The 26,936-nt window shown below is 41.1% G+C and overlaps 1 protein-coding gene across 1 annotated transcript; it reads left to right on the top strand.

The window, feature by feature from the left end:
- TBPL2 (TATA-box binding protein like 2) lies at positions 1 to 25,629 on the top strand. The gene is made up of 7 exons (XM_059179691.1): positions 1 to 54; positions 3,572 to 4,032; positions 4,853 to 4,940; positions 6,963 to 7,054; positions 10,977 to 11,144; positions 16,144 to 16,238; positions 25,553 to 25,629. Exons 1-7 carry the CDS (start codon positions 1 to 3, stop codon positions 25,627 to 25,629), a joined length of 1,035 nt encoding a protein of 344 aa, XP_059035674.1.
- The last annotated feature ends 1,307 nt before the right edge of the window (positions 25,630 to 26,936 follow it).

Below are 26,936 nucleotides of genomic sequence, written 5' to 3'. Positions count from 1 at the left end.
ATGGAGGAGGAGCAGACGTACCTGGAGCGCTACCTGGACCAGTGTGTCGCCCAGGTGAGCGCGAAAGCCGTCGCCACTGTCCTGGGGCCAAAGCGCGTCCCTACCCGATGGCTGAGCGCGCCCACACCTGAGCGCGAGGGCTTTGCCTTCTTTATCTGGCCCTGAACTCCTAGCGACTGCAGAGGTGGGCTGGTTGGTCCTCGTCTTTAAGTTGAAAAATAGAAGCTTCGAAGCTTCAAGAGGGGAAATAACTCGCCACGGGTGCCAGCCAGGAGTGGAACCCGGTGTGGTGTGACTCCAGAGCCATGGTTAGAAGACCCCGTCTCCGTTATAAAGATGCAGACATGGAGAGTTCGTTTCTGTGTCTCCCGTGGGGACCACTGGTTCCAAATGTCTCTGCTGTGCTATGGCAAACCTAGGCAGACTATCCCGTGCAGCTGTGGTAAGGGGTGACAGCCTCCCATGCCAAGAACAGGCCTCAAAAAAAAAAAAAAAAGTCTCTAGGGACAGGTGGGGCGGGGGTGTCGCAAAATTTGAACTGAAGACACCTGTGGCTTCTTTCAATTCACGATTCTTAAGTTGTTTGTTTTTACAATTTAAAAAATCCTTAGAGTCAAGTATTGTAGAGAGCAAGGAGTCCTCAAAAAGAAAAAAGTGCAGCCTTCTGTGTGGGGGATTTTTTTTCTTTTCTTTTCTTTCTTTTATTTTTCTTTTTTTTTTTTTAAGATTTTATTTATTTATTTGACGGACAGATCAGAAGTAGGCAGAGAGGCAGGCAGAGAGAGGGAGAAGCAGGCTCCCTGCTGAGCAGAGAGCCCGATGTGGGGCTCAATGATCGTGACCTGAACCGAAGGCAGAGGCTTAACCCACTGAGCCCTGTGTGGGGGATTTTTAAAAGACAAGGATTCGCACCAAAGTAGAAATAGCGAAGCCTCCTTGCGTTTAATATAGCAAATGAAAGCCCACGCAGGAAAGATGAGTTGACGGTTCTGCAAAAACAGTCTAACGAAACATTTCTGCAGATAGACGGCCAAAGATGCAGTGAATATGCTGTAATTACATCCTGTAAGGTGTGTTCCTACGGTGAACTTGAAAAGGAGGCTGTCAAGCTGCTTTTGCTATAAAACATCCCATATCTTGCTGCCACTGCCTTAGATTCCTGGAGGAGGTTGGGTTTCCTTGGGTGAGTGCCACCTCCCTGCCCAAATGCTGTGATGGGAAAGCGGGGAGACAGGGATTGTTGCAAATATTCTGAACTGGCTGGTGAGAGTCTTTTACCACTTTTACCAGTATAGGAGAGGCCAGTGGGACCATGGAGAGGAATCCTGGCTGTTCCCCACCTCACTTTTCATAAAGCTGATCTGTGGAGTGGGGTAAGGGGGGGGGAATTATATAATTCAGAACGAAATACAGACCAAAATCTTGTCCAAAATCTTCTTTCAAGAGAATAGCTGCCTTCTTTTAGAGAAGTGTTTTCTTTGAACAATTAGTCACCCCTGCCATCTGCTGGACTTGGAGTAATAGAACAATTCAGTAGGATCTAGCCAGACATTTTATATTCGCTTGAGGTCGTTTTGTCATGAGGATCCAGCATGAGGTGTTCACAAACAACCAGTTTTCAGAAGTCAGATTTTCTAAGGGATGAGGTTTTCCTGCTAGCAGCACTCAAAATCTGGAATCTAGGTTTACAGCCTGGGCAACGCAGGTGGTAACATTTATATCAAGGTAATCGATTTTTTTTTTCCCCAATAAGGAAGCCTGTGAATTGGACATGAAGCTGCTTTGCTCAGTTGCACACCTCATTCCGTGAGTTGATGATAATGGAGGCTGAACAGCCTTCCCCAGACTGAAAGTACAATACATTGATTTAAACTGTTCTTCCCATTTAAATTTCAAAGACTGTTTTCCTATTGTAGATTCACAAATCTAGAATATTTGCTTCTATCTCCTTTGACTAGAAGGAATAACCTTGGGTCTTCAGTGGAGTACTGATTAGCACTCAAGGCACTTGTTTGTTTCTTTCTTTCTCCTTTTTTTTTTTAAGATTTTATTTATTTATGTTTATAAAAAATAAAAAATTAATAAAATGAGCTAAAGAAAAAAAAAGATTTTATTTATTTGTTTGACAGACAGAGATTACAAGTAGGCAGAGAGGCAGTCAGAGAGAGAGGAGGAAGCAGACTCCCTGCTGAGCAGAGAGCCCGATATGGGGCTTGAACCCAGGACCCTGGGATCATGACCTGAGCTGAAGGCAGAGGCTTTAACCCACTGAGCCACCCAGGCACCCCGGCACTTGTTTCTTTATAAAATATGAATTTAAGGCTCTAAGAAATAGGCATGCCTGGGTGGCTCAGTCGGTTAAGCGTCTGCCTTTGACTCAGGCCATGATCTTGGGGTCCTGGGATCAAGCCCCAGATTGGGCTCCCTGCTCAGTGGGAAGCCTGCTTCTTCCTTTCCCTCTGCCCCTCCCATTATCTTTCTCAATTAAAAACTCTTTTTAAAAAAAAGATAGAGTGGGAAAATAACCCACTCAGAATTAATTTGGGACACTGGGGTGGCTCAGTCAGTTGAGTCTGCGTTCAGCTCAGGTCATGATCCCAGGGTCCTAGGATCCAGTCCCATATCTGGCTCCTTGCTCAGCAAGAAGTCTGCTTCTCCCTCTGCCTGCTGCTGCCCCTGCTTGTGTGTGCTCACTCTCTCAAATAAATCTTAAAAAAAAAAAGACTTAACTGAAGTTCATAATCAAGGAGTACAATAAGTCTATTCAAAGTCCACATTATTTTTTAAAATTTTATTTTGTCCATTGTGGCATTTTATTTGCATATATATATTATATCCCTAGAAAAAGAATCCCAGGATTTTTCCTCCTGTGTGTTTTTGTCTTGATTCTTCATGATGCGTGATGCCAGTTGAGGTTGTCTACACAATGGCAGGACAGGAACAGATTATTCTGCCATTTTTCTAAATCTTTGAGTTGTACATCAAATCTGGGGCTGATCACACTTGTTTAGCCTGCCTGGGAGGTTCACAGTAATTTTCCCAGCTCTGTGATCATCAGCAATTTCAAATTTGCCAACGTAATCAGGCTTCATCATCACAGACACCAGACGATGACTTTGGAGCAGGGCTTAATAAGAACCTGGCCTTATTGTTTCTCTTCCCAGTGTTGTTAATGCTTCTAAGAGCACCTGCCAGGCCATTCATGTACATCATGCTGGTGGCACAGAAAGGGCAGAAAGAGGACCCAGAGTACACACAATTTAGAGTGTAGTTGCTCAGTTGCCTTTATTACAAAATTAGAGTGGCAACTTACTATGGATCAAATGTAGGAAAAACATTTTTTGGTAAAATGCTTTCTCTGCATTTTAAGATCGACTTTCCTGTTTCTATTAAGTATGCGGAAACTCTGAAATATAACTTTAGTGGTACTTTATGGAAAGAGACAAGGAATGAACATAAGCTGTCTTGGACTGCTTGCATTCCTGAACACCCTGCTGGCTAGCAATAGTGGTATCCCTTTGGTGTGACTTGGTGTTCTGTTTCTTGCGTTTTTGTTTTGGGAATGGCCTAGGATGACCTCACTGCGCCCAGGTCGCCACTGCTCAGCCCAGTCACACCTGATGTTGTGGACATCCCTAATTCATCCCATCCAGAGACTGTGTTTAATTCACATCTTGAAGTAGTCCAAGAAACCTCTGGCCATTTCTCATGTGTGGATCTTAGCTTCCTACCGGATGAATTTACCCAAGAAAATAAAGACCAGAGTGTCGTTAGAAGCAAGCATGAAATTGAAGAAAATTGTAAAACTCAAAGTCAGCCAAGGAAGATGTCATTACCCAGAGAACAGGACATTGGTCTGGGATTAATAAGCAGCAGCAATGTACCGAATTCCCACTCACATCTGCATCCTGGTGATGCTGACTCAGTCCAGCCTTCTCTTGAGAAACCAAACTCCATGCCTCTGGTGTCCATAACGCCCATGACACCAATGACCCCTGTTTCAGAATGTTCTGGAATTGTGCCTCAGCTACAGTAAGTTGTTTACGTGTGTGTGTTTTTAAAGATTTTATTTATTTATTTGACAGGCAGAGATCACAAATAGGCAGAGGGGCAGGCAGATAGAGAGAAAGGTGGAAGCAGGCTCCTCGCCAAGCAGAGAGCCTGATGCAGGGCTTGATCCCAGGACCCTGGGATCATGACCTGAGCTGAAGGCAGAGGCTTAACCCACTGAGCCACCCAGGTGCCCCTGTATGTGTGTGTTTTTAATGGGTGATGCTCTCAGGTACACATTTTAGTTTCCAAATGTAATGATGACGAATTTCAGAGTAATGGTGTAGGGAAGAGCATTTCAGGTTTAATTACTCTTTTGTCCATTCTTGTGGCTTTACACAGTTTGGCTATCTGTAAAATGAAGTACTAGTTCTTGATCTCCTAAGAGAGACTTAAGACTAGTATATATATTCTTGAAGGGTTGTATTGTTTATGTTACAGCACTGTGATTGCTGAGAATTGTGGTTGGGATTGGATAAACAGAATATAAAGATGTAAAATTTGAATTCAGTTTGAAAATTGATTTAGAATTATGCTTTCTGTTTTGAGGCCTGGTTTTGAAAAAGATTTAAAACTTGCTTTTCATCAGCTAGTCGTGACATTTTAGAAGCTATTTTTAGTGCTTTGCTTTGGAATCTTTACATTTTACTAGGGTTTATCACGTTATAGTATATTCACATTGAGACTAATTCTCCTAGGAAGTTGCTAATATACTATCTATAAAATGAGGAAGTTAATACATTTTAATTCTTTTTTTACTTGTTATGTCTTATGTAATTTCTAAAATGACTTATTTCATCAGGAATATAGTTTCCACTGTAAACCTGGCCTGTAAATTGGATCTGAAGAAAATAGCTTTGCACGCAAAAAATGCAGAGTATAACCCAAAGGTGAGATTTCTCTGTATTCCTTTCAACAATTAGCTTCTACTTAGATTTACTTCATATGATCATGTTATTGACTCATTCCTTTGTCTTTGTTTTTAAAACGGAAAAAGAAAATTTTGTTAGGGCAGAACTTTTGACAACTCAAGAGGTTAATTGCCTCATTGTCTGCTTTGAAGTTCTAAAAAATTACCTCATTCTCCAAGCCGAATAAAAGCAGTGATTGAGCAGTTCCTAAAAGTTAAGGTTTTCCCCTTGTCATTCAAAAAGATTTTTCAGTATGACCCCTTTCAGCCCATGGAAATGCTAACCTTCTTTAAAATGCCATCAGAGTTCATAGTTTTTTTCCTAAATGCTGTCCCACCTGCCTGCTACATATTTTTCCATTTATAATTTCCCTTACTTGAGAAAGGTAAATTGTTTCAAGTGTGATGTTCAAGCTTCTACTTTCTGATCTAAGATTCAGGTATTTCTTTTCTCTCAAAGTCTAATAAAATTTACTCTATTGTGTCCTGCCAAGGCTAAACATCCAATTTTAATGGCCTATTAACCGAAGAAGTAGACTTTGTTCATTCAATCAACATTTAGTAATTGGCTGGTCTCTGTACCTATGAATGCAAAGACGAGTAAGGCCTTGTCTCTATTAGGGAAAAGTTCACTGTCTCAGATGGTGGAGGATTTACGGCCTTAGATGAAAAGGTCGTATTTCTAGGAACACAGAGGACCTTGTGAGCATCAGCTATTTATGGATGAAGTCGTTTTTGCTGTTGTGGGAGTATTCTTGCTGATTTCTAAATTTACATGTACTTGAATATTAGCCAAATATTTCCTTTTTCTGGAAATATTTGACCAGGATGAGCACAGAAACACAGTGATAAGCTAGGATGCTTATGGCCACAGCCATGATTGCCCACACTTTTAAGTCAGCATATTTAAGCATATTTTGTTGTCCATCATCTTCTGCTCTCCCTCATTTTGTTTTTGTATATAGGATCTATCCAAACTTGAACTTGACAGCCAGAGAAATTCTGGTTTGGCACTTAAGCTCTGTTCAGAATTTAATAAAAATGCATACCAGGTTAGAGTATTACCTTAAACACTTGGAAAACATTCACCAGATTTAATCAGCTCTGTGCAGTGCTGACTCAAGGCTCTTTCACTGTCCACATTTCAAATCTGAAACTGCAGTCCCATCTTGGTCCTGTGGACCCCCTCCAACCCATGGAAGCTGCAGTCGTGCAGAATACTCACCCTGGTTTCCTTCCCAGCTTGCTGGGGGAAGATGAACACAGAAGGGGCCGCCTGGGTAGGACCAAAAGGAGTAGCAAGTCTTTGATGACATATCAGTATGGCAGGCCAGTAGTTCTGGTGCCCCTTGCTTCAGCACCTTCCAGAGAACCTGCCCATGCTGCAGGGCAGGGCATCACACTGAGAACTGAAAATCAATGTGTCCTTCATCTTCAGCATGCCTATCAATATATATATTCTGTTCTATAGTTTGGCTTTTTTTTTTTTAATACATTCTAGAGTCTTGGCAAAACTATAACATACTTTATACTCTCCCCTCCCCAAATAGTCTTTGAAAGAAAAAGGAAGTATTTCCAGGTAAAAAACCACAGCATCTAATTAGTCATGGCTTCCAGTCTCAACTTTACCATTGTCTGTGTAATGTGCAAAATTAAATAACCACTCTGTTTCCTTATGCACTAAATTGTGATGATCATGGACACAGTTGAGCTCTATCCTTAGCTAAAGGAGACAAAACCTGTAAAGCTCTTGGTAGCAGGCTTGAAATAGAACAGGCACTTAAATTTTAGCTTTATTGTTATTATTTTTACCTGTTTGGTTTTTTTTAAGTACATTTTAGAATGTACTTGTTTTGTTTACCTTAGCGCGGGGAGACCATTGTTTCACTTTCCCATCTGATCTCCGTTTATTCAAGACTCTTTTATGTCCAGTTCAACTCTTCAGCTGGAATAGTGTTACATCCTAGCAGAGGCTAATTGTCCTTTTGACTTCTGTGTATAGAGGTTTGCTGCTGTCATAATGAGGATCCGAGAGCCCAGAACAACCGCCCTCATATTTAGCTCTGGAAAAATGGTCTGCACGGGAGCCAAAAGGTATGCGGAACCACTCTCCAAACCTTCTCAGACAAATAATTCAGTGTATAAAACAGGGAAGGATAGAATTTATGTTCCAAAACACCTAGGAGGAGCAAAATATTTTGCCGAAGAGTTGCATGAAATGCCAAAATGGGGGTTAAAAACATTCAGTTGTGTAATACCGACTCCTGTCCCATTTTGCAGTTCCCCCATTAAACTGAGGGGACATAGGTGGTCTGTTAGAACTTGATCTTAAGATGCACTTAAAAACTACCATAGTGATGAAACCTGTTACAAGCCTGGAGAAATAGTTATTGTATATTTTCCTTATTGCAGGTAATTGGATAGAACTTCTTCTTCTTCTTCTTTTTTTTTTTTTTTTAAGATTTTATTTATTTATTTGACAGACAGAGATCACAAGTAGGCAGAGAGGCAGGCAGAGAGAAAGAGAGGAGGAAGCAGACAGCCCGATGCAGGGCTCGATCCCAGGACCCTGGGATCATGACCTGAGCCAAAGACAGAGGCTTTAACCCACTGAGCCACCAGGCACCCCTGGATAGAACTTCTTAAAGGTGGCAAATTAGGTACTCCTTGCCCATTATCTTGAGCATTAGCTCAGGAGGCAACTCTGAAAAGGCTCCCTTTTCCTGGATCTCACACCGAGGAAGGCCTGTGCTGATACAGAGCCTTTCACCATCAAACTGCAGTGGGAGCGCTGCTCGTTCCTCTAAGTGTTAGAAGATGAGTAGTAAATTGTCCTCCTGAAAGGTTGTGTGAATTTGTCTTCACTCTACAGATATACTGAGCTTCATTTCCTCCCAAGAACACGGGGTGTTAACATTTTTTTTAAAGTTTGCCAAATGGTTTGGCAAAAAAAGAAGAAGAAGAAGAAGAAAAGTGTTAATTACATGTCTTTGATTTGCTAGTGAGACGAATATTGCATAAGCATGTAAACGGCCTACCGTGTCTTTTGCCCAATCGTCTATGAGTTCTTGCTCTTTTGTCAGCTTTTTGTTTCTAAGTATTCCTACCATTTTGTACTATAAATATTATTTCCCAAATTACAGTTAGTGGTGTTTTATTATTTTTTTTTACAATTAACATTTTTGGGTGTGTACAGTCCCATTTTTCTTCAGTTTTGATGTTTGGCTTCATGCTTAGGAAGAAAGCTTCTGCTTACGCAACATTATACAAATATTGACCTCTGTACATTTTTCTGGCAAATAATGTTGATGTTTTGATTCAATGAGTGCTTTCTCTAGGTGATGGAAATGTTTTCCATTTGTGCTCTCCAGTGTGGTAACCACCAGTTACATGTGGCTGTTGAACAACTAAAGTATAGGTAATACACAGAGGAACTGCTTGTTTTATTCTTTTTTTAAAAGATTTTCTCTGACAGCAAGCTGGGGGAGAGACAGAGAGAGAGAGAGAGAAAAGCAGACTCCCCACTGAGCAGGGAGTTTGATGCGGGGCTCAATCCCAGGACCCCAGGATCATGACCTGAGCCGAAGGCAGATGTTTAACCGACTGAGCCACCCAGGCGCCCCGGAACATAATTTTTTACTTAATTTAAGTTTAAATATAAATAGCTACATGCGGGGGCTCCTGGGTGAGCCTGTATGCTGGGCTCCCTGCTCTGCAGGGAGTCTGCTTCTCCATCTCCCTCTGTTCCTCCCCATCCTGCTTGTGTTCTCTCTCTCTCAAATAAATAAATAGAATTTTTTAAAAAATTAGCTACAAGTGGCTAGTGGCTACCATACTGGGCAGAGCTGGCCTGGAATTTTGTTTCACTATATATTTTTCTTTGCAAATGGCCAGTAAGTGACCTGATACATTTATTGAAGAATCCATATATGGTTTTTTAGTATAGTTGACACACAATGTTGCATTAGTTTCAGGTGACTCAATAAATTTAGACACTATGCTAGATTCCCTAGGAGTGTAGCTACTACCTGTCCTCACTATTACAATGGCGTTGACTATGTTCCTGTGCCTTTTATTCCTCTGGTTTCTTCATTCCATAACTGAAAGCCTGTATCTCCCACTCCAGTTCACTTATTTTGCCCAAACCCCAACCCTCTCCTCTGGCAACCATGAGTTTGTTCTCTGTATGTATAGGACTGCTTCTGCTTTTTGTTTGTGTTTTGTTGTTGCTGTTGTTGTTTTAAGATTCTGTGAGTGAAATCATGTGGTATTTGTCTTTCTCAGTCTCACTTTTTCCCTAAGCCTTATACCTTCGAGGGCCCTTCATGTTGTCTCAAATGGCACGATCTCATCCTTTTATATGGCTGCATAATATATTGTGTATATAGATCTCATTTTCCTTATCTTCTGTCAATGGATGCTTAAGTTGCTTCCATATCTTTGCTATTATAAATACTGTTGCAGTAACATGGGGGTACATTTATCTTTTCAAATTAGCATTTCTGTTTTGAGTAAATACCCAATAGTGGAATTATTGAATTTAATGGTTTTTTTTTTAAATTTTTAAGGGCCCTCTATACTGTTTTCCACAGCAGCTGTACCAATTTACATTCCCACCAACAGTGTACAAGGGTTCCTTTTTCTCCATCCTTACCAACAGTTATTACTGTCTTTTTAATTTTAGCCATTCTAATAGGTATGAGGTGATATTTCATTGTGGTTTTGATTTGCATTTCCCTGATTATGAGTGATGTTGAGATCCTTTCATGTGTATATTGGCTATTTCTATGCTTTTTTGGGAAAAATGTCTGTTCAGGTCCTAGGCCCATTTTTAAATTGGATTGTTTTTTGGTGTTGAGTTGTATCTGTTCTTTATATATTTTGGATATTAACCCGTTAACTGATATGTCATTTGCAAATATCTTCTCTTATCCAGTAGGTTACTTTTTTGTGTGTTGATGGTTTTCTTATTGTGCAAAAGCTTTTTATTTTGATGTAGTCCCAATGGCTTATTTTTGCTTTTGTTTCCCTTGCCTTTGGATACATATCTAGAAAAACGTTGCTGTGATTGATGTTGGAGAAATTACTGCCTATATTCACTTCTAGGATGTTTTTGTGGCTTCAGGTCTAAATTTAGGTCTTTAATCCATTTTTAGTTTATTTTTGTGAAAAGTGTTAAAGTGGTCCAGTTTTACTTTTTTTACATGTAGCTGTCCAGTTTTCCCAGCCTCATTTATTGAATGATTTATTTATTTTATATATATATATATATATATATATTATTTATTCATTTATTCCTTTCCCTGTTGTATATTCATATCTCCTTTGTCATAGATTAACTGGCCGTATAATCATGGGTTTATTTCTGGATTCTCCAGAATCCATTAATCTGTAGGTCTGTTTTTGTGCCTGTTTGTGTGTTTTGATTACTACAGTTTTGTGGTGTATCTTGAAATCTGGTGTTGTGGTACCTTCAGCTTTGTTTTTCTTTGCCACTTAATTGGCATACCTCTTATTTTCTTATGTTGATTTTTTTTTTTTTTTAATGCATGTGTCCTTATTTATCTGGAGAGCTTGTTAAAATACAGATTGCTGGGCCCCAACCCCAGAGTGCCTGTGGCTGGGACCTGGGACTTTGCATTTCTAGCAAGTTCTCAGGTGGTGCTGCTCTGCTGCACACACTTTGAGAACCAGGGGAATAGTTAATTTTATCTAATTGCATTTAAAACAAGTAAAGGAGAAAAATACGCTATATATGAGAGATGTCAAAGTAAGACGCAAACGTGTATATGGCTTGGCTTTGACCATTGTGCCATACCTTTGGCTAGGTGCTAAGGACACAAGTAGGGGAGGCTGGGCTGTGTCCTCCACATCTACAGGTTTGTAGATATACTGAAAGATAGACCTAGTACTAAAAAAAGCTAAAAGTACAATCAGGGAAGTGTGTGAGCACAGCTCAAGCAGTATAGAGGATAGAATGATGAAGATCTCTTTAAACACACTTGTCCTTCCCCAGTGAGGAGCAGTCTCGACTTGCAGCAAGGAAGTATGCTCGTGTGGTGCAGAAGCTGGGGTTCCCAGCCAGATTCCTCGATTTTAAAGTTCAGAACATGGTTGGAAGCTGCGATGTGAGATTCGCCATCAGGCTGGAAGGTCTAGTGTTAACCCACCAGCAGTTCAGTAGGTATGACCTTTCTGTAACTTTCTGAGTTTACAAAGATACGGCAGTTGTGTTATGGGCCCCATATATAGTGTGTCTTTTGGAGAAAATGGAGTTTTTCTTTTTCATGACTGTAGGTGAGAGGGTTAACATGCTGAGCTTAACTCCTTCCTGGTTACTGCATGTGTCCAGTCTTCTGAAACATGGTTCTCAAAATTAAACTGCACAGTCATCACTTGGCCTGCTTTTCTGAAAACACTTTGCTACCTGGGCTGCATCGTCCCAGATGTTGCTTGAATTTGCAGTTCTTTTTTATTTTTTTCTTTTGAAGATTTTATTTATTTATTTGACAGAGATCACAAGTAGGCAGAGAGAGAGAGGAAGGGAAGCAGGCTCCCCATGTCGTGGGGCTCTATCCCAGGACCCTGGGACCACGAGGCAGAGGCTTCAACCCACTGAGCCACCCAGGCACCCCTTGAATTTTCAGTTCTAACAAGCTCACAGGTGGTGTCAGTCCTGCTCACCAGAGGCTTGAGATTCACTACCGCGCAGATTTCCGAGACAGGCACACCTGCCTTGGGGGCAGGGTGGGACCCCAGAAGAGAAGGCTTATGAGACGGGTTAGGCAGGTCTGAAGGGGCTGATGGCTGACAGCTGGCATGGGGAAGAGGGTTGGAGAGGATGAAGAAAGAGTGGCCTAGCACATTCTGCGAAGGCAAGTCTATTGAGTGTCCACTGTCCTGTTGATTTCCAGGGGTTTTGTGTTCTAGCCCCCTCTCCAGTTTCTTCTTTAGTGGACTCCTGCTCCTCAGGGAGCCTCTGTAGGCTGCTGCTTCCCACGTAACCTCCTGTCTCACCAGCAGAGGCTCAGGGTCCTCTCCCCTCAGCTGCTTTGATGCTTCTCCCAGACTGTTGGGCCCTTAGCAGTGACAGAGGCGAATGGGTCAGCCCTGGGGCCCCACCACCCTGGGGGCACATATACCAGTTCAAGGCCACTGAGCTGTTCAGAATCACAGACGCTCTTAACGTTCTCCTTCTCTAGCCTCAACTTCTGTCCTTCTGCTCCCTTCTTCCTCCCCTTTGCCCTGGAGTGGTCATTCCTATGAACAGAGTGAGCAGGGGTCCTGCAGCAGAGCTTTTTCTAACACTCACTGGCCTTCTTTTTGAGACATGCTCTGAACAGCTGTTAAAAATTGCATTGTTTTTTCCTAGTTGTTTTTTTTTTTTTTTTAAATCCAAGTTCATGCTGAGATTTGGCTTTGGTGATATTCTTTAGGCAATGTTTATTTTCCCCTTGAATGTATTTTTTTTCCTCCCTGCATGAATTTTTCTTTCAATGTGTGCTTATTGGGTGCCTGTTGAGCTCACTGCAAAGCTCCCCATGCAAGAAATATTGCCTCTTTAGGGATCTTTTTCTTTCTTCAATCTTGGGATGGTTTATAAATTCATAACCGTTGTTATTAAGAGTATCTCAACACAGAAGCTATTTTTTCTTCCAGATTCCCAACCATGGGCCACCAGTCTGTCTCTTCTCCAAACCCACTTTTTCTGAACGTATGAAAGATCTCTGCCTGAATTCTGCCTGTCTCCATCAGATTGAGCTCTCCACTCTCTGGCTCTTAAGGGCTCTAAAATGATCTGTGCTGTTCCTCCCAAGGTGCCTTTCTTTTTCTTTTTCTCCAACACTGTCGTCTTTGTAGCTCGGGTTTAAGTCTAGAGCAGGAGTGCCTCCTGTCACTACTGCCACGTTCTGAGAGATAAAATGGAGAGCAGGGCAAGATGAGAGTTCATCATATGAGCTGACTTTAGCCACTTGGAGGGGTCCATCACTGCTCTATCTTCATTCTGGAACAGTTTTATGATCTCATCCATCTTTTCAAAAAATTTAGCAAGAAAGCCTGCATCGTATCCCTCCCACTATCTTTCTAGTCTTTCTTTTGCCTGCTCCAAAAGTTTGCCCTTCAGGCTCTACTGTTACGTTATGGATTACAGCTCCAGTGTGTGTATTGATGACACTGGGCATTAAAACACTTCTCTCCCAACAGGTTTGTGTCTTTAAAGTGAGGCCTCTCATGGGGCGCCTGGGTGACTCAGTTGGTTAAGTGTCTGCCTTCAGCTCAGGTCATGTTCCCCAGGTCCTGGGATAGAGTACAACATGGGGCCCCTTGCTTAGTGGGGGGTCTTCTCCCCCTGCCTGCCACTCCCCTACTTGTGCTTACTTTTTCTCTCTCTGACCAGATAAACTCTTAAAAAAAAAAAAAAAATGAGGCCTCTCTTTAAGTGTCTGCAACTGTGTGGGGAACCATGGCCCACATCAGTTGTAATTATTAGGTCAAGTTTGCCTATGTCAAGGGGCGCCTGGGTGACTCCATGAGTTAGGCATCTTCCTTGGGCTCAGGTCATGATCTCAGGGTCATGGGATTGAGCCCCATGTTGGGTCCCTGCTCAGCAGGGAGGCTGCTTCTCCCTCTTTCTCTGCTACTCTACCCTGCTCGTGCTTGCTCATTCTCTCTCAAATAAACACAATCTTAAAAAAAAAAAAAAAAAAAAGTTAGCCTATGTTAAAACCTCAAGTTCCTTTAATTCCCCTGGTTCTACAAGTTTGTGTAGTAGCATCTGATACCACAAGTATCCCCTTGTCACTGGGGGATGTCAGTATGTCTACACCGTATTTATTTCCAGTTTTCCCTGAGCATTGTTCTCCCTTCCTTCAGTTTCTAAATCCAAGCTATCCTGATAATAACTATTTCTTAAGTGAATAATACCTAGGTGACTACCATGGAGCAGATGCTACAGCGACCATGATAGTCAGTACAGCCAGGGTTCAGGACACCAGGGGGCTCAGTCAGTTGAGCATCAGACTCTTGATTTCAGCTCAGGTCATGGTCTCAGGGTTGTGAGGTTGAGCCCTGCAATGGGCTCCAGCTGAGTATGCAGCCTACTCTCCCTCTCCCCCTCCCAACCCCCATCCCTACCCTCCCAGGCCCTGAACCCACGCTGGTTCACTCTCTTTACCTCAAAAAGGGAAAAGGAAAAAAGAAGAAAAAAAAATACGGCCACTGTTCCTTGCCCTCATGGAGCTCACTGTCTAAAAGGGAAGACCGAAAAGCTAAAGACAATATGGTAACTAAAGATAACACAGTAACTCCAAGGTGGGCACCCCTTGCAGTGCCATGGTACCATTAAACAGGATATTTAATACAATAGGGTCAGGGGAGTGTGCAGGTTGAAGTTCTCATGGGAAGTGACATTTAAGCCAGGACTTGAATGGTGAGTTGAAGTTGGGTTGGCAAGAGATTGGCAAAAGTTTGTTATTCTTGAACTTACAAAATTCTCCATCCCTCTCTAAAATCTCCTTTTTTCCCCCCTTGCCTCAACTTTTCTCTTGCAATGAGGCAGAGGATAAGTAAAATGAAGTAAGTGTCTCCTTGGAAGTTTATTGTGCTGGCATCTTAAAACTATGGTTGTGAAAGCCAACAGCAGTCTGCCATCACTTACATACCGAAGACTTTGTTTTCTCTTTTCCCTCTTCTTTTTAAAAGATTTATTTATTTATTTAGTTAGTTAGTTAGTTAGTTAGTTATTTTCAAGAGGAAGAGAGAGGAGAGAGAGAAAGCGAACACAAGTAGGGGGAGAGACAGAGGGAGAGGGAGAGAGCAGCCCAAGCAGACTCTCTGCTGAGTGTAGAGCCCAATGTGGAGCTTGATCTCACAACTGCGAGATCATGATCTGAGCTGAAACCAAGATCAGACTCTCAACCAACTGAGCCAACAAGGCACACCCCCACCTCTTTCCCCTTAAAAATGCTAAGATTCTGTTGGAAGATCAAATGGAAGCATTCCTTCTGTGTCTCTAGCTTTCACTTTCTTGGTTCAAACCTCTGCTCCCATACAAATTTTCCAGGGCTCCAGCCAGTATCATTGACTCCCGTGTTGAGAGGTGGTAAATGGGTAAAGTCTTGACAGGCCTTCTGTAGTAAGAGTAACATCCCAGGAAGACAAGTCTACCCCGAGCCAACTCCATATGCTTCAGAAGGGTAGCCTCCCCGCTGTAACGCATCATTCTGGTACCAGTAGGAGATTTCACATCTGCTGTATGGGTCTTACTCATTGCAGAATGAAACAGAGAGACTTTTTCTGTGTGGTCCTGATTCACCCATTAAAAGCAAAGATTTATGTGTGTTGTGTTTCATTTCTCAGATTTCTTCTTTTTTTTCCTTATCTGTTCTTAGCCATTGCATTTATTTTGTCCGCTTCCTTTTAACTCTTGACTTCTTCTTTGAAGTCTCCTTAAGCCTTTCTAAGAGTCTCTCTACTTCTCTATGGGGGAGACTAAAGCAATTCTTAGCCCTATCCTCCTCCTCCTCCATTTAGTAGTAAATATGAGTGAGTTACTATTTATAGGACCAAATCCTAAATTTAAGTTTCTTTTTTTTTAAATTTTTTTATTTTCAGTAATCTCTATACCTAACATGGGGCTTGATCCCATGACCTTGAGATCAAGAGTCCAGTGCCCTTCCAATTGAGCCAGCCAGGCGCCCTACAAATCCTAAATTTTTAAGTGTTGGGGTAGTTTAGTTTTCTTTACAGCACTTGTCCAGAGACAAATGATGGTGGTCTGGAAACTTCATAGGTTCTAAAATTGTTATCTTTAGCAGTTTATAAATATATAGAAAATATGCTCATTATTGGGAAAATTGGATAATTTAAGAAATTTAGAAAGTGTGTTTATGTATTATTATCGATAGACTTTTTTTAACCAACAGGATCTTAATACATTAAATTTGATGCCCTACATTACCTTAGTTTCTAGCTTAGCATGGCCTGCACTTGAAAAAATATTATGATCAAAGATGAATTCTGTTCTTGATCGTCACAAGGAACTGCATAGGGCACTCCAGACTATTTTTATTAAGATGGCCAAAAGTTTTTGGTAGAGTAGCTTTAACATGCTGGGTCTCAAATGTTTTGGGAAAGTAGTTGAATAGCACTATTTTTAACTTTTTCCTTTTATATCTGAACAGTTATGAACCTGAACTGTTTCCTGGCCTTATTTATAGGATGGTGAAACCACGGATTGTGTTGCTTATCTTTGTATCTGGAAAAGTTGTGTTGACAGGTAAGTTCTAAGGTTATTTTCTAACTTTCATAAAATTCCATAGCTACATGTTGCTTTGCTTTTCCTTTTAAATAGCTTTGTTCACCATTATAAAGTAAGTCTTAATATTGTAGAACACCTGGGGGGAAAAAAAGCAGGAAGGATTATATCATCACTCATTGGTCTCAATACCCCCAAAATTATAATTTTTTCATGTTTTTACGTCCTTTTGATATATATGCTTATCTTCACATCCTGCATTTTTATTAACCATTATACCACGTAGCTTCGATCATTGTTACAAACTCTTCAAGAACACTTTTCACAGCTGCACAGTGTTCTAACAGGTCATCAAACCTTTTTTCTGTAAAGGGCCAAACACTAAATATTTTAGGCTTTGTGGCCATAGGGTTTCTGTTGCAACAGTGGAACTCTGCCATGTTCGTTGCAAGAGTAGCTATAGACATTACATAAAAGAAAGTATGCTGAAATGTAAATTTAATATAACTCGTATAATTTACATGGGTCATGCAATATTCTTCTTTGTTTTTTGTTTTGTTTTGTTTTGCCCCCATCCATTTTTTTAATGATTGAATTTAAAACCATTTTTAGCTCATAGGCTATACAAAAATAGGACTAGCCGTCTGTTTCCTGACTTCTGCTCTAACATATTATCATATCAAACTTATTTTTCCATTGTAAAACATTTAAATGCTCCTTCTTTGTTTGCTGCTTATAATGGCACAGACATTTGGCTATTTTTATGTGTGGAGAATAATTACTGTGGATGTTCGGAAGTGGAACTTTGTTGAAGGATAGGTCTATTCTTAAGGTTCTGAGTACAAATTACCAAGTTGTTTTTTTTAAAGGGATACGCAGTATAGTTCTTTCCCATGATATGTTCTTACCAGCAATGTGCTTAAGTATCCTTTTTAAAAAGATTTTATTTATTTATTTGACAGAGAGAGAGAGAGAGAGAGATCACAAGTAGGCAGAGAGGCAGGCAGAGAGAGAGTGGAGGAAGCAGGCTCCTTGCTGAGCAGAGAGCCCAATGTGGGACTCGATCCCAGGACCCTGAGATCATAACCTGAGCCGAAGGCAGAGGCTTAACCCATTGAGCCACCCAGGTGCTCCTGCTTAAGTATCTTTTACAAACTCTCAGTAGCATTCAAAACAAAAATGGCACAAAAGAAAATTTGTAAGTGAAAATGATCTCACTGCCTTACCTCACTGGTAATCAGAAATAGAAATTGATGATTTTTTAAAACCTCTTCAAGTAATAGCATTTTATCTTTTGTAGAGTGTGTACATAACTTACTTCTTTCTGTCTACTTACTTTTTAAATTATTTTTTCCCGTAAGGATTTATAGGAGTTCACCATAATATTGAAAGTAATTACTCTTTGTTACACTTATAGCTTTTTCCAGTTGGTTTATTTTTACATAGAGAAGGGTTAAAATTCTTGAGGTAAATTGTTAAGACTCTTTTCCATACCATCTTCCTGAAGTCTGCTTCTTTTATCTAATTGTGTCTGACTTCTTACACATTTTACTATTCTCTATCAAGATGAATGCTGACCTCGTACGGCAGGAGGCCATACTGATTACGCCCAACGTCAAACAGCCAGCCAGCCAGCTTCCCATGATGTATCAGTCTCCTTATTATTAATTCATGATGACTCCATTTGACCTTTATATTTCTATATGAAGTTATCACTCAGCATCCAAAAACATGGAATTTCTGTTCTTAAGTCTTCTTTTAGAACTCCCAGTAAAGTTTCATTGTTTGTTTTACTGTAACAAATAACTAGTCTTTGAAGTAGGGAAAGCTTGTTTGGAATTCAAGAGCCTTTCAAATACAGCAAACCTACAGCTTCTCAGATACCGTGAATGTAGAGTCTAGAATAATCAAGACCTCCAAGTGACTGACATAAAGTTTACTCCTATCTGTCCTGAAGGAAGTGGGGGAAAGTATGCCAAGTAAGTTGAACAATATAAATATTGGAACAAGCGTACAGCCTATGGAAAGGAACAAACTTTTGAAGATCCTGGGAAGGGCACGTTCACCTACTTGCTATGTGTCGTTATTAATCAGTCTTATTAAAAGTGCCCGTTGACAAGCACAGGCTAAGTTTCTAGTATAGATACACAAAACAAGCCCCTTTAAATATCCTTAATTCAAACCAGCTTTCCTGCTTACCCCAATTAAAAGGAAAAAGGAAAACAACTTGCATGTACACATTTGCTACAAGTTTCGAGTGACAGAAGTGGTGTCTATGTGCAATGCCAAAGACAGTGCAGTACCGTTCCCTGAAAGCTTGTTATGAGTTCAGCATGTAGAACAAACAAAGCTGAACTTCATTCTTGCGAGGTGCAGATCATCAGTTTTGCGAAGGGAGGAATGAGTTGTATTAACTGAAGTCCAAACTTCTGCTTACAATATGTAGAAAAAGACAACCGATGTCTTGATACTGAAATAGGAGTAATTATCTATTGGGATCTTTCCCTGCTTGCACTATACTGTCTTAAAAGCACTTCCTCTAGAGTCCATGGTTTAGGTTATGTTTGCTTCACACTTTGAGACACATATTTCTTTTTCTCTTATCCTTGCATATCTAGACTTTTCACCTGCAAAGGGTTTAAAAATGCAAGGACCCAATTTTGGGTATAAACCTAAGGAAAGGGACCAAGGAGGCCTCCCTTTAGCCTTGCTTCTAGTATTTTAGCAGGAGATGGTCACGTGGAGTGTCCAGGAGACTCCTAGAGGCCCACACAGCAAGACTGCAGAGCTGTTTTGAAAGGTCCCAACAAGGGTTAATAATTTTTGCCTAGAAAATGTTAGAGTACTGAAATTACAAATGCACTCTGCGTTCTGCTGTAATTAAATGATGGGTCCCAGCCCTTCCCTAGGTAGGCACTGTAGAATACCAGCACACCTACCGTAAGTGCAATTCTAAACCGTTGTATCATGTGCCATTTTCAGGGCCTCTGAAAATAACTTATCCGTGTAAAATTGTCTTACTCCCTGAGGTGCCAAAGCGGGGGCCACCATGTCCAAGGCTACATCTGAATGTTCTAATTATAGTTAAGTGAGCTGATGGCAAAGAAGCCCTACCGCCCTACTGCATTGTGCCCCCTGACAGCAGAAAGCAACAGGACCTGAGCCAAGCTTAACTCTGTTTTCCCAAGCCCATGCTGTTTTCCTGTAGCTGGTATGATATTTAGGACCTAGGATTTTTCTTTCTCAAACCACAGTAAAACTAATATAGCTAGGATCTGCTGGAGTGATATACAATGAACAGCAAATAATGTCAGCTTTCATTTCTAAGGTCAGACACCATAAAGTGAACATACATTGGGTGTGTCCGTTCCAGGTGCCGTGATAAGAGCTTTTATGTGGGTTCTAGTTAATTCTATGAGGTTGCACTGAGGAGCTCAGTTTCCTCACCTGGAAAATGGGGCCAGTGGAGAAGTCATTAACAATGTCAGACAACTGTATGTGCTACGACACGGGTGGGAACTTGAGCAGCCTGGCTCCGGAGCCCCCACCCTCCCTGTACTCACCCTGTCCCCCAGCTCCTTAGGTGTCTGTGCAGACGCCTCTGTGGTCTTTGAGGTCACCTTTTCCCTTCTCTTCCTCATCAGCTTAAGGAAAGAGAAATGCTTTTAGTGGTGAGAGGTAGCACATGTGATGGCTAAGAGGCTGGGCTCTGGGAACCAACTGTCTGCTTTGAATCCAGGCTCGACCATTTCTTGGCTGTGTGGCCTTGGGTGAGTTTAAGTTCACCTTGATTTCCACACCTGTAAAAGGCAGGTGGCCAGAGAAACTACCTGCTCTGTGTGAGCAGGCCAAAGAACAGTACCAGTGGACGGTGAATGTGTTATAAACGTTAGCTGGTGCTCCCTTGGTGAAAGCCCACTCGTTTCCCCCTTAGCATTGGAAGACTGGAGTCTTGCTGTGCTGCCTTGTCCTGATGATGGGAATCTGACATCTAAAGAGGCTTTAGTCTAGCATCTAAAATGCTTTCACAGTTCTTTCTTTCCCTCCAGCATAATTCTTAAGAAGCTGGGTCTTTGTTACTTCGGGGGACTGTCCATCAGCTAGACATCCGCAGTTCTTGTTAGCGAGTAGGCCCGAGAGAGCATACCCCTGCCAGTCATTACTGGGAGTCCCCCAATAAAGCAAGTTAGTATACGCTGTAAAATGTATACTTGGAAGGATTTAATGCCGTCTCTTGCAATTTGTAAGCCTTTTCCCTTGTGTGCATACACATATGGTATCATAGGGAAAATAAGGTACGTAGTTATGACTTGGCGTAAAAATAGAATTGGAAAATCCAAGCAGTATTGGAAATTGATGTTTGGGCTGGCTAAGTGGGTAGGGATGAGCTTATAAACCTTCTTGACAGATGGCAGATATTTCATCAACTTTGAGTGCCCATCAGGTACCCATACTGTTTTTAGGTGCTGAGGATGGAAAAGCAAATCTCCTGCAGTCCCCATAGTCCCCGCCAGGAATCAGCCCTGGGGAAGGACACAGATTGTGTGAGAACTGGCTCTTACATTAGACCATGTGTGCTTGGGCTAGCTGTCCCGACATCCCTGATCCTGAAGCCTGTTCTTCTAGGACGATAATAATGGCTTAGATTTTATAAAATGGGATGGCTTACAAAGGACTTTTTACAAATGTTCACTCATCAAACTCATAGCAGCCCTCTGAGAAGGCTATTTTACAGGTAAGGAAATGGGAACTCAGAAGTTGAACAACTTGCCTGTGATATTCAAACCGAGTTAATGGTAGAGCTGGTATTTAAGCTCATCCAGAGTGATTTCAGAGCCAGTCCTTTCTTTATTGCACAGGCCACAGAGTTTCCACCTCTGTCACCATGGTGAGGAATGGTGTTTATCCCCCACAGTGGTGCTCGTTATTACTTAAAGGAAAAGACTGGTCAGGTTTGCGTAAAAGCTAGAGTCCTCTAGCTGGAGCCTGGTGCTTCAGATTGAGATATTTGATTATAGATTATTAAGACTACAGGACCAATGGCAGTTCCCATAAAGTTGTGATACTTATTTTTGGTGAGGAAGTATTTGACTAAAGGGACCAAATCCCCTCATGGTAATACCCAGTTATAAATGCTGGCTATGTTTATTTGCTGACTTTTTTTTAAATTTAATTTTTATTTTTTTCACTGTTCCAAGATTGTTTATGCACCACCCCCTAGTGCTCCATACAATATGTGCCCTCCTTAATACCCACCACCAGGCTCACCCAACCCCCCACCCTGTTCCCCTCCAAAACCCTCGGTTTGTTTCTCAGAGTCCACAGTCTCTCATGCTTTGTCTCCCCCTCCAATTTCCCCCAACTCATTTTTCCTTTCCTTCTCTTAATGTCCTCCATGTTATTCCTTATGCTCTTATAAGTAAGTGAAACCATATAATAATTGACTCTCTCTGCTTGACTTATTTCACTCAGCATAATCTCCTCCAGTCCTATCCATGTTGATACAAAAGTTGGGTATTCGTCCTTTCTGATGGCTGAGTAATACTCCATTGTATATATGGACCATATCTTCTTTATCCATTTGTCTGTTGGAGGGCATCCTGGCTCTTTTCACAGTTTGGCGATTGTGGCCATTGCTTCTATGAACATTGGGGTACATATGGCCCCCCCTTTTTATTCACTACATCTGTATCTTTGTGGTAAATACCCAGTAGTGCAATTGCAAGGTCATAGGGTAGCTCTATTTTTAATTTTTGGAGGAATCTTCACACTGTTTTCCAAAGTGGCTGCACCAACTTACATTCCCACCAACAGTGTAAGAGGGTTCCCCTTTCTCCACATCTTCTCCAACACTTGTTATTTCCTGTCCTGCTAATTTTGGCCATTCTAATTGGTATAGGGTGGTATCTTAATGTGATTTTGATTTAAATTTCCCTGATGGCTAATGATGATGAGCATTTTTCATGTGTCTGTTAGCCATTTGTATGTCTTCTTTGGAAAAGTGTCTGTTTATGTCTCCTGACCATTTTTTTGACATGATTATCTGTTTTTTGGGTGTTGAGTTTGAGAGTTCTTTATAAATCTTGATATCAGCCCTTTGTCTGTAGTGTCATTTGCAAATATCTTCTCCCATTCTGTGGATTGCCTCTTTGTTGACTGTTTCCTTTGCTGTGCAGAAGCTTTTGACCTTGGGGAAGTCCCAAAAGTTCATTTTCACCTTTGTTCCTTTGCCTTTGGAGACATGTCTTGAAAGAAGTTGCTGTGGCTGATGTTGAAGAAGTTACTGCCTATGTTCTCCTCTAGGATTTTGATAGATTCCAGCCTCATGTCTTAACATGAGTATGGTGTAAGAGAATGGTTGAGTTTCATTCTTCTGTACATAGTATTTTCTGACTTTTAGAAGGGATACTAGATACTGAGGACTTCATCCATGGCTGCTGTCCATGATTCAGGGGAACTTCATCTTGGTGGGCCTTGTTTTCCCATGAAGGAAATGAAGGGAATTGGATTAGTTAATTCCCATAAAGCCCTTTTGTGTCTAAAGAAGTTTTTCTGTGATATAGAATAATGATCATTCTCAGTGTCTGTTTCCTCCTGGGCGATGGGTGTTTTCTGCTCTCTAGCAGAGGCCAGAATGCTAAACAGGGACATCAAAATTTTCGTAAGTATGATTTAAGTGTTACGAAAAACTGAAGTACATAGTTACCTAGAATGTTGGACCTAGACCCTCTGTTTCTTAATTAAATATAAAAGGAATGCTGATTTTGGTGGGTGGGATTGGAGGTTGAATGGGTAGGTGGGTGTTTGCTAGATCTACTCCACTTCACTGTCTCTTAATAAGAAAGCTGTCACATTCAAATGTACCTAGAAGCAGAAAAGGTCCATCAAGCCAGAGGCAGGATTTTTTTGTTACGGTATTTCACTTACTGCTTTCCCAACTCACTGGTTTCTACAAAAACGATCACTTGAGAAATTAAAATATTCATCCTGTAATAAAAATCTGAGGCTTATGGAGTTTTCCCTACCCCTCAAGGTACAGAGTTTCTGTTACTCATGTCAGTAACTCACCGTCTTCCTCATCCTTTCCCCCCACCCCACATCTTCTTTGAAGGCAGAGACTCACACATAGTAAACTCATCAGTGATGAATACGTAACTTTTTTTTAAAAAGATTTTATTTATTTATTTGACAGACATCACAAATAGGAAGAGAGGCAGGTGGGAGCGTGGGGGAGGGAACAGGCTCCCCACCAAGCAGAGAGCCTGATGCAGGGCTCCATCCTAGGACCCCAAGATCACAACCTGAGCTGATGGCAGAGGCTTAACCCACTGAGCCACCCAGGTGTCCCAAATAAGTAACTTTTCGCCAACCTCTCAAAGAAATTTAAGCTTATAAGGACTTACTGACTCTCTAACATTTTTTAAAACACTTGAGGTGAAATGCACATAACATAAACCTAACCATTTTAAAGTGAATAATTCAGGGACATTTAGTACACTCAGTTTCTGCAACCACCACCTCTTGCTAGTGCCAAAACATTTGGATTACTCCAGAAGAAATTCCCATATCATTAAGCAGTTTCTCTCCCTGCCTACCTCCCCTTAGCCCTTGCCAACCTCCAATTTGCGTTCTGTCTCTGGAATTAGCTATTCTGGATATTTCATATAAATGGAATCCTACAACGTGTGACCTCTTGTGTCTGGCTTCTTTCACTTAGTATAATGTTTTTGAGGTTCACACACTATAGCATGTATAACAACCTCATTCTTCATTCCTTTTGTGGCTAAGTAATATTCCATTGTATGTATACATCACAATGTGTTTATCCGTTCATCTGTTGATGGGCATTTGAGTTATTTCCACTTTTTGGCTCTTGCGAATAGACACATGAATACGTGTCTGCATGCACGTCGTTTGAGTACCTGTTTCCAATTTGGGGGGTGTATACCCGGGAGTAGAATGGCTGGGTCATATGGTAATTCTTAACATTTTTGAGGAACTGCCAAACTGTTTTCCACAGTGGTTGAATCATTTTACCTTCCCACCACCAATGTATGAGAGTTCTAATTTCTCCATATCTTTGCCAAAACTTTTTTATTTTCCATTTTAAAAATTATTATTACAGCTCATCCTTGATTCTGAATTGGGAATTCTACCTGATTCTCAAATCTGGTGATCCTCCTTTTGGTGATTTCCTCTCATCTTTTTTTTTTTTTTTTTTTAAGATTTTATTTATTTGAGAAAGAAAGAGACCGTGAGTGGGGGTAGATGCACAAGGTGAGAGGGAGAAGCAGATGCCCTGCTGAGCAGGAAACTGGATGCAGGCTTCTCCCAGGACCTAGAGATCATGACCTGAGCAGAAGGCGATGCTTAATGCTTAACTGACTGAGCAACCCAGGCGCCCCTCCTCTTAGTCTTGTGATTAAACCAGATAACCACTTCTCACTGGCAATTTCTCTCTTACTGAGCCTTAGCTCTATGGCTCTCAAGGAAGAGTCTTTTATCAGCTTAAGCTATTTTCTATTTCTCTTCATGCTGTTTTTATATTCTTTTCCTTAACCTCCTGCCAGTGGTATCAAGCAGTAGTTTCCTGATTAGCTGAGAGATCCATCTAAACATCAGTATTACCGGTCTATGACCTGGTACCGCCCCGCTCTGTACAGTGTACCTGTGTAGCCTTGATGGTGGAAGTAGTGGCAGTGGGTGGTGGGGAGAGATGCACATCTGACTGATCACCTCTCAAGAGGAAAGACCATGTCTAATTCATGTTTTTATCTATTTTAATCCCTACAGCAGTTCTAATGAAAGATCCCTTGAAACTTAAGTCACTAAGGAGTGACAGGGGTACAGTTTTCTTCCTCTAATAATCTCTTCTCATACAATGAAATGTAAAACATTTGCTGTAGTTTGTCTCACCCTGTTAGTCAATATTAGGGAATCAAGATATTAACTAGATCTGAGTGGATCAAAGGAAGTCCCATTTGCTGATAGCTAAGTGTCCACAGGTCCTGATGAAGGTCATATTCTGTGGTCCTGTTCATGGCATGCTGAGTGATAACAGCCCCATATTTCATACTGTGCTCTGTGAGGCAAAAGATGAACTGATACGCCCATGTAGTGAAGTACTAGAAAACTCTGATCTAGGGTATGTGTTTGTGGGATATGGCTGTCACCAGCAAATTCTTTTGTCTTTACCAAAATGTCACTTCCCAAGTAAACCTAAGGAGATGTATTTGTATTAAAAGTACTTGGAAATGACAATGAAATTTTAGTCCTAAGAAAATTTGGGTATTGTCTTTATATTAAAGATTGTATCAACTTGGGTTTCTTTATAGGTGCCAAAGAACGTTCTGAGATCTATGAAGCATTTGAAAACATCTATCCTATTCTAAAGGGTTTTAAAAAAGCCTGAGCAAGTCACTCAGCATCTCACATTATTACTGTTTTGAGTGTGTGCATAAGCCTGAGCAAGTCACTCAGCATCTCACATTATACTGTTTTGAGTGTGTGCATAAGCCCAGCACAAACCACTGGATTGTAGATTTTCCACGCAGATTTTGACTCTATTTGTTAAAGGATGATTCTATGGGAGTATCCATGCCTAAGAACTGAAGAAACTTCTTTTTCAAAAATGACGTGTATGTTATTTTAAAAACGGAAAAAGTAAACACTTCAGAATTTGAGAGATTTAGGGCCTTGCTAGAATGATGTTAATGATGTTTAATCATTAAAATTTAATATTCTGCTCTTGTGAAAGATTTAGTCTGTTAATGTGTTCTCTGAAAATACACAGTAATATACAGAAGTTTCAGATAACTGCATAGAATAGATTATATCTGCAACATCATCTGGCAGGGTAGAAATTGTGTCTATTTTTTTGCCTTTTAAAATATTGAGGGATGGGGCGCCTGGGTGGCTCAGTGGATTAAGCCGCTGCCTTCGGCTCAGGTCATGATCTCAGGGTCCTGGGATCGAGCCCCGCATCGGGCTCTTTGCTCAGTGGGAGCCTGCTTCTCTCTCTCTCTCTCTCTGCCTGACTCTCCGCCTACTTGTGATCTCTCTCTCTGTCAAATAAATAAATAAATAAAATCTTAAAAAAAAAAAATAAAAAAAAAATAAAATAAAATATTGAGGGATGGTCCTGGCCACTATACAGGCACTATGAAGGATCCTGTCAGAATACAAGTGAAACGTGAAAGTCTGAAACCTTAAGACAAATTATATATCCTTTTGTTTGAAATGATCAGAGGAAATTATTCTTCTTGCTTAAAAGAAACTTTGGGGAACCATTCAGGTTTAGCGTAAGCTAAAACAGCTTAGGGACTTCTTGCTTTCTTGTGCCTTTAAAATTCTATGTCATGGTATTACAATAGTCCAGATTGGGAGGATGGAGCAAAGGGTTCAGATGCAAGACCTAATTAGATTGCAGAATCTTCAGAATTTGATGGAGATGTGCTGGTTCTCAGGGAGAGATGGGGCTAAGAGGACTCATGGCTCTGGTTCCCAAGTGGTCAGGGATTCTATGACGTCTTGCACCAAGATGAGGAAACCGATTTGTGAGGAGGGAGAGTCAGTTTCTGACTTGCCAAGTTTGTGGTGTTCCCCTTCCATCGCTTTATGCCTCTGAGGTAGCTGCGAATCTTTGGGTGTGATACCTGGGCGAGAAGTCGCAGCTAGAGAATTCAAGGCAGTTATCACTTGACAGCCTACCAGAAGAAT

Source organism: Mustela lutreola, chromosome 7 (genome assembly GCF_030435805.1).
Source record: "Mustela lutreola isolate mMusLut2 chromosome 7, mMusLut2.pri, whole genome shotgun sequence".
Classification (NCBI taxonomy): Eukaryota; Metazoa; Chordata; class Mammalia; order Carnivora; family Mustelidae; genus Mustela; species Mustela lutreola.
Note: the sequence above shows the minus strand (reverse complement) of the source record. Positions and strands in the feature narration are given on the sequence as shown.

Excerpts from the sequence above, each read along its gene's own strand:
- TBPL2 (XM_059179691.1), top strand. The coding sequence starts at position 1 with ATGGAGGAGGAGCAGACGTACCTGGAGCGCTACCTGGACCAGTGTGTC. Across the intron at positions 4,033-4,852 it reads GGAATTGTGCCTCAGCTACA|GAATATAGTTTCCACTGTAA; the intron begins GTAAGTTGTTTA and ends TTATTTCATCAG. Across the intron at positions 16,239-25,552 it reads TGGAAAAGTTGTGTTGACAG|GTGCCAAAGAACGTTCTGAG; the intron begins GTAAGTTCTAAG and ends GTTTCTTTATAG.